The 8279-nt window shown below is 32.2% G+C and overlaps 2 protein-coding genes across 2 annotated transcripts in view; one reads left to right on the top strand and one right to left on the bottom strand.

Moving 5' to 3' along the window:
* LOC107486156 (phosphatidylinositol/phosphatidylcholine transfer protein SFH12) overlaps window positions 1-582 on the top strand; it is a 6129-nt gene extending 5547 nt beyond the window's left edge. The window contains exons 14-15 of the mRNA XM_021142825.2: window positions 4-177; window positions 437-582. Of these exons, the coding sequence (XP_020998484.1) occupies window positions 4-177; window positions 437-547 (285 nt within the window). The 3' untranslated portion in view covers window positions 548-582. The remainder of the gene's footprint in view (window positions 1-3; window positions 178-436) is intronic.
* Window positions 583-5250: 4668 nt separating this feature from the next.
* Window positions 5251-8279, bottom strand: LOC107476241 (protein HYPER-SENSITIVITY-RELATED 4). Its single transcript, XM_016096064.3, has 2 exons — window positions 7136-8279; window positions 5251-5992 (listed from the first exon to the last, which is right to left on the bottom strand). Exons 1-2 carry the CDS (start codon window positions 8162-8164, stop codon window positions 5525-5527), a joined length of 1497 nt encoding a protein of 498 aa, XP_015951550.1. The 5' UTR covers window positions 8165-8279; the 3' UTR covers window positions 5251-5524.

Here is an 8279-nt window from a genome sequence, read left to right on the forward strand (position 1 = left end):
CCTACCATTTCTGTTCAGGAGTTCATGACTGTCATGAAGCGCATGGCTGAGCTCGAAGAGAAGATGGGAAATCTCAACAATACCCCCTTCGTTATGCCTCCTGACAAGGAGGAGATGCTCAACATTGCTGTCAGCCGTGCCGATGCTTTGGAGAGGGAACTCATGGCAACCAGGAAGGTATGCGTAAAGACACTTATAAAAAAGATATTTTTATTACACACATCCATAAAGACACTTTTATTAAACACAGTCATAAATAAGATAAATAAGAGTTGACAGAAGTCGACAGAAATGTTGATAACATAACGAGATTGATAACAATTTAGTCAAATCTATTGAATCCAGTACTAGAATTATGTTCAAATAATTTATGAACCTTGGCTTGCTTCTCTAACTATCCTTATGAATTTCTGGTTCTATGGTTCTGCTATACCAGGCTTTGGAGGATTCACTTGCTCGTCAACAAGAAATGACTGCTTATATCGAGAAAAAGAAGAAAAAGAAGAAGAAGATGGTACGTGCACTACTGTGCACTACTGCCTTATAGTCTATACATTTATATAAAAGGAATGTTAAGGAGTCAGCAATTTTGATGTTTTATAATTATTAATTGGCCATCAATAATATTTTTAATGATGCGAGATTACATCTAATGGTGGAAGATCACTCACTTTTGTTTTGATGATTAAGTGCTGGCCAAAAAACACAAAAGTTGCTGATCCCTAAACTTTTCCTTTATACAATACAAGAAAAACGAGTAAATTTGGCAGCTGCGGATAAAGTATTATTTGATGGTTATTAATTAATTATCAAAAAAGAATTTTGTATTTTTGACAAGTAATAATTAAATTAATTCTTTGAAATGACTTTCCCGCGTACAATAATGTATGTATACGTATACGTATACGTACATGGAAGTGGTCTTTACTTATTTTTTTTTTCTTTTGCAATGCAGTTCGGGTGGTGAACTCTCTAAGGATTCAATTTCTGGCTTTTCGAAGACTTGTTAAATGCCCACTTGCTATATATATGTTAAATATTAAACATATGAATACTTATACTAGATGTACCAATCATGCATAATATGGTCCAATACTATATTCTAGAAAAGGACTTGCTTGTTCTATTTATGTGTATATAGACAGCCATGGACATTGCAAGTAAAAGCATCTCCTATTCTGGATATACCGCTATGAATATCTTATACAAAGCACGAGTAAGTGGCCCGTCGCGCGTAAACATTAACACGCTCGTAAATCATATCATATACTGGGATTTTTATTTCAAAGAAATAATTCAATATTGGTAACGGATAGTTATGCCAACCATATAAGCAGGGACGGATCCAGAAATGATATTATGGGGGGCCAATAACACATATAATATTAAAAATTATATAAAAAATTATATAATATAAGATGTATTACAAAAATATATTGACAAAGAATATATTTTAAAGTAAAAAGAAATATGTGTATACTTTTTACTAACGAAATGGTCGATTCTTCATATCATAAAATTCACTGATAATAGAATTTGTGTAAAATTTTTCAGTAATTTTCTTTTCAATATAATTAAAAGAAAATTATCAAGAAATTCATCTTTTATTTTATTTCTAAGTTATTTTTCACAATATTCATAGTTGAAAAAGATCTCTTACTTGTAGCAGTTGAAATAGAGAAAATTAATACCAAATGAATAAAAAAAGACGGCTATAAGAAGAAAAAGAATTCACTTTATAATATTTGAAATTTTTTATTTAATTAAAAATATTAATAATAATATCTTTTTCAAATTTCTTTAATATTGTTACTTACTTTTTAGATATTAAAAATTATTAATATTTAAGCCGCCACTCGGCCCCTTATATCCGTCCCTGCATATAAGTAACAACATGTTAATCTAAGTTGCTCAAAAGATAAGAATCTAAAATTTTTTACACATATCTCATAATAATGCAAACAAAATACGTTATAATTATCTCGTTGACATGAGATAAATCATATTTTATAATAGAATTTGAATCAATCTAAAAGATAAAAATCAATATAACTTGTTAATATTTGAATTATATTAGTTTGCTTTTTATTTTTTTAATTTAATTTAATTTTAAATTTTAAAATATTTTAAATTTAGATTTAAATAATTTATCCAAAATTTTAATATATGTATTTATATATAAATATAGTTATTTAAATAGTACTTCAATTTTTTTTAACGGTGATAGAGACTGAGGGAGCAATTCTGCTTGAGGCAACAAAACACGATACAGGCGATTTGATGCAGATTTTGGAGGAGAATAAAGTTAGGCAACACTGGCGGAGAGTGGCCGGAGGGTCTGTCGGAGAGGTAGTTGCAGGGAAGAAAGAAGAGAGAGGAAAATGGGAGAGAAAAGAGTGTTTTCGAAAGTGAAGGAAGAGGGCCACGCATTTTAAATTTAGATCAAGTCTACTGTTGGATTTATCGGCGAATAAATCTGATGGTAATACATTGCGTATGACCAAAACGCAACGTTCTATTACTTGAGTTTTATCAGCAGATAATTTCGACGGTAATACTTGTGCCAATTTTTTTCTCCAAATATCATTGAATGATTTACTGTGAGAAAATCCAATTCGACGATAACTTTTTTACCTGACAAATTTATTGTCAAGCCGAAGAAAAGAGGGCAAAAGCCGAAGGATTTCTCCAAATTCACCTTCAGTTGCAACTTCAGAAAGAAAACAATGATGTTTACAAGTCTAGCCTGATCTCTGTCCAACCACATCGTCAATCTGTCACTGAAAAATACTTCAAGAAAAATCGTTGTTAAGTTTAAGGACAAATTTAGGACAATTTTAAATTTAGAGGCGAGTTTGAGACTTGATTGCAAATTTAGGAATCACTTTAAAATGTAACTCATTTACAAATTTACGAGTGGCGGAACCAGAAATTTCATAAGAGGGGGGCAATTAAATATAAAATATAACAAAAAATTAACAAAATATGATTTGTAGCATATATATCAAAAAAGTAATTATATTATATAAAAGTCAATGTTCAACTACATACTTTAAGATTTTGATATTTTTAAACTTGCTCGACGATGCTTCATGGAACTAAAATCATCAATTATCATCTCTGAAGTGAATTTTGAAGCAATTTCCTTTTCAATAAATTTTGAAGCAATTTTCTTTTCAATATATACAATCATACAATCTGCTAAAAATTCATCTTCCATCTTGTTTCAAAGCATTGTTTTAATAATTTTCATAGCTGAAAAGGAATGTTTAGTTGTTGCTGTTGTCACAGGAAGAGTCAAAACAAGATGAATTAATCTATCAATTAAAGGATATATATTTGTTGTAACTTATATTTTTTTCAATATTATATATAAAAATAAATTTAATATTATTAATTATTACTATTTACTATTTTTTTTTATTTTAGGAGGACCATGGCCACCTTAGCCCCGTAGATCCGCCACTGAAATTTACTTTGATTACATTTTTACTATTGTCAAACTTACTTTCTTTTATCTTTTAAATGGTGGAAACTCACCTGCAGTCGACTGCAGGTGAAGTTGCTTCTGGATCGACGTGTTATTGTATGGTTTAAAAAAAATCGATTTATTTTATACAAATGGTTTATTTAAAAAAATCGGTTTGAATAGATCAAATAATTACTTTTAAAATAATTTAAATTATTTCTACTTGTTACTCCTAAATTCCTAATAGATGAATTTGATATGTTCTTTTTCTTCATTCATATTGACCAATTTTTCTTTAAATTTATCTGAAACTTTTTTTTATTTAATTTTTGTCAAATATATGTATACAAATTGTTTGAAAAAGTAAAATTTAGTATTCTGAAAAAGAAACAAAATTCACGGTTTTTTTATAGGTATGGCATAAATGATATCATCTGTCCTTTTTTTTGTGTCTCTGTTTCTATTTTCTTGATGAGTTTTGTTTTATTTCCCATAACTTATATATTTTCAGTTGCTTTTAAATTAAACTGTAAACATATTTTAAATTAAACTGTAAAAATATGTTCAATTGCAAATTTATCGTTAAATTAAATTTTATGGTAATCAATGAATTAACTTTTATTTTACTAATAAACTATTTTCATGTAAATTATTGTTGATTTTTCAATATTATTCTATAAATAAATTATTTTTTAAGATAATAAGACTATAATTTACTTTGTCTAGAAATTATGATTTCACTGTCATGCACGTTTTTGTGTTTTTACTTATCAACTAGAATTTATTTTTTAATGAAATTATAATTTATTTTCAATAAAACAAAAGTATCTAATCAAAATATTAATTTGGTATCCTTAAATAATTGAACATAATATTATTAATTTTGTTTACAACAAAAATTTTTAATAAATTTTTTCAAAAGTAAAATTGATTCAAAAATAGAGAAAAAAAAAAGAACAACTAAGGAAAATATTTATTTTGACATTGCCATCAAGAATAGGATAGCCATAGAAAAATTCAACCAAATAAAAAGGACCTAACTCATACCATTAAACTACCATCATATCATCACAATAAACTATAACATCACTAACTAAAGAGACATATAACAAATATGAAAGAGATCATGCCAAAATTTCAACATTGCTCATGCTATCAATTAGTCTACGTTATACCATAATTACATTTTTATCTTCCATCACATGAAATTGCCATGAATTATCTTGGTATTTATGATCCTGAACATCAAAATGGTGTGATGACATAAATATGTACGTATTTATTAAATAATTTTCATCATTCACAGAGGAATGAATAAAAACATAAATTAAGAAATACATTTGAAATAATAAATTTGATTAAGAAATATAAATAAAAGGAACATACCTAATTGAAAGTTTCATATTAGTTCTGAAAAAGAGATTGAAAGAGAACGAATTTTACGTGCGAAACGAAGAAGAAGAGAATAAAAGTAACTGCTTGGTCCAATTCAAACCGGTTTTTTTAAATAAATTATTTATATAAGATAAACCGATTTTTTTAAACCATATAGTAACACGTGTCAGTCATTCAGAAGCAACTTTACCTGCAGTCGACTGCAGGTGAGTTTCTGCCCTTTTAAATACATTATAATTCATTCATCCAATCGTGTCCCTTTATTCTTTATGGCATGTATTATAGTAGTTTTTACCTTGCAATTCTATAAATTGTACATAATTTCTTTTCATATAATAATAATATTATTGTTATACATATTGTTTCCAATCCAAACAAATTGATCATTGCTATATAAGTATGTATAATTTCGGCAAGTTTAACTTCACACAAACTTAATCATAAATCTTGGATTGTTTCCTTCTTCTCATTTTTCCTTTATGTACTTCTTTTGGTACCTATAGGAGGAGTAGTTGTGCTACTCCCATATTAGACCCTAAATATAATAAAGATTAGCAGTCGAAAATGATTTCAACAAGAACGAACACAGAAAAATCAGTAAAACATATATGAATGCAGAATCTAACATTTTAGCTTAGGGCTTGTGTATGTGTAACTCAATTAACTATCATCTTCCTTGTCGGTTACTTCTTTTCCATTACCACCATCATGTTGCCGTTGCTTCTGCTGTTCTTCGTCTTTGGCATCTCGTTCCTTCTTCTCATCCTCCAGTGCCTGATCTTCTTTCTTCTTTCTAAGAAAGTCTATGAGCTCTTTAAGAGTGGTTTCAATGTCGCTGCTCTTGAGGAGTTGCTCTGCCACTTCAGCTGGAGTTACCTTGGTTGTGTGAATTGCATCCTCAATCTCTCCAAAAAGGGTGTGTTCTGTAATTCCGAGGTACGTGGAGGCTAGCTGCCTAAACCCATATGGAGTGCAATAAGACATGTGGATGTGAACGTCCATGCGACCGGGTCGCAGCAAGGCTGGGTCAAGCTTGTCTTTGTGGTTTGTTGTGAAAATTATGATCCTCTCATCGCCGCAACTTGACCATAATCCGTCAATGAAATTCAGTAGTCCAGACAGAGTCACCTGTGAATGTGATGTGTGTTACAGAAATTATTAGTGTCAGAACAATGTATCCATTGAATGTTCTAATAATATAAAATAAGTATTTGTAGTGATCGTGATGAATTTTCTGATGATATTTCAAACAAGGTAAATATTTGTAGTGTTTTGACCTACTGAATAATATTATCAAATAAAGACCTATACGTATTTTAGATTGGTTTAATTTTACAAGTAATATACATTTTCCTTAACTCATCCCCAAGTCTATATTGCACACAGAAATGGGCCAAATGTTTGACAACAAACAAAAAGGTATGCAAAACCAATGGCAAGAGAAAACAAACACCCTTGGCCATACATCTTGGTCTTCTAGACTTTTTATTTCGCTTGTCTCAACCTCTGTTTTTCTTTCCTACTTTCTTTTGAAGACTTAAAGTAGCAAACAAAGAAAAGAAAAACTGAACCAAAATGGACGATTTGTACGGTACAATGGGATAGTAAACATCTTCCCAAAAGCTTAAACTGATTTTCGGATTCACCAAGGAGCCAAGAATCGAACTCACCTTTCGGATCTAAAGTTTTAATACTATGTCATGATATCACTCATCCCAAAAACTTCAGTTGATGGAAAAATGTAACACTAATGGTTATATCTCTAATATTTCATAAACCTCCATTTTACACATTGTATAAATATTCCATTGGCCCTTCATATTTTCCCTTATCTTAAATTTATTCACAAATTATCTAAAGAAATTTTTTACTACAAAAAAACTCGGTTAATACTTAATAGAAAAAGTCTAAAAGACCATCATTTTTATTAAAATTTAACCAACACTTAACTACTAAAAAAAAGTGACTAATTTTATACCATTAAAAACATTAATAATGACTAATTAATGACTACAAATCATAAAAATTACTAGTCTTAGTACTCCTTTAATTAATATACTCAGTTTAGTTAGAAGTGGACAGAAAAAAAAAAGAGTTGAAATTCGAAAGAGTAAATGGTCAAAATCTACCTGAGACAAGTTGGTTTTTAAATTTCAATGGGATCATATTGATTCGCCATGTTAACTAACCTTGATTAGGACACGAGGAATGATATTGAATTAGAATTTGCACAAGGAAATTAATTCCCTGAAATAGAAAAGCGTTACTAACCTGCTTGTCATTTCTTCCTGTGGCAGCAGTAGATTCTGCCATGCGATCCTTGAATTCAATGGTGCAATCAATATCCTCCACAACAAGAATGGATCTATTGGCCATCCCAATGAGCAACCTCCTGAGCTCAGAGTTATACTGCAGCTCCGTCAACTCCAAATCATAAACATCGAAATGCAAGTAATTAGCCATGGCTGCAATTAAGCTCGATTTCCCAGTCCCAGGAGGACCATAAAGCAAGTACCCTCTCTTCCACGCCTTCCCAACCTTTCTATAAAACTCTTTCCTCCTCACAAACCTCTCCAAATCCTTCATCACTAATTCTTTCATGCCTTCGTCCAACGACACCGTCTCGAACGTCGCCGGATGGTCCAGGTTGGTCCCCACCCACGCATCGCTCGCGTTTCCGTACATGTTCTGGTAATCCACCGTGAAGATCCGAAGAGATTTTGCTTCTTGCTTCATCGATTTCGCTTCTTTCAACACATGTGGAAGGTAGGTGTTCAGCACCATTGCCCTGTGCTTCTTGTGGAACGTGAGTTCCATGGAACGGAGCTCCGAGCGGAGGGTGGAGTTGATGTCCCTAGCGCTGTGGAAGCTTCTAGAAGACTCGACTTGGCGGCAGATTAGGATCCACTCGAAGCTCACGCCGTTGAAGGTGTCGGTTACGGAGCCGCCGCGTTCCATGGTGAGTGTGAAGTCGTTCTCTGTGTCATGCTTGGCGACCTTTAAGCGCTGCGCTGAGGGGGAGATTTTGGCGCCGAGGTAGGTTTCCGCTGCCTCGTAGATTTCGTTGTTGGAGAGGCCGTCGAATTCGTCGATGACCATGGTGACGGTGGAGGAGAACCGGGAGAGGACGCGGTGGATTCCGGATAAGGCGTAGTCGCGAAGCTCGCCGGGGACGAGGTCGTTGGCTACTGACCGGATGATCATTACTGTGGCGGCGAAGGAGGCGGCCGCCGAGAGGAAGGTCTTTGCTGTGGTGAGGTTGGACTCGGCGGAGGAGGAAGAAAAAAATGGCATTGCCATTGTATTTTTTCTTTTCTTTCTTTTCTTTCTTGAGTGTTGGTCTGCACCCTGTATTCCCTTTCTATTGTATTGTAATATGATTATTTATAATTCTTGGGTAATTGGGTTGGTAGTG

The sequence above is a fragment of the Arachis duranensis genome, chromosome 1 (assembly GCF_000817695.3).
Source record: "Arachis duranensis cultivar V14167 chromosome 1, aradu.V14167.gnm2.J7QH, whole genome shotgun sequence".
Taxonomy (NCBI): Eukaryota; Viridiplantae; Streptophyta; class Magnoliopsida; order Fabales; family Fabaceae; genus Arachis; species Arachis duranensis.

Coding starts and splice junctions, on each gene's coding strand:
- LOC107476241 (XM_016096064.3), bottom strand. CDS start 8,164: ATGGCAATGCCATTTTTTTCTTCCTCCTCCGCCGAGTCCAACCTCACC. Junction 5,993..7,135: donor CAGGAAGAAATGACAAGCAG/GTTAGTAACGCT, acceptor TCACATTCACAG/GTGACTCTGTCTGGACTACT.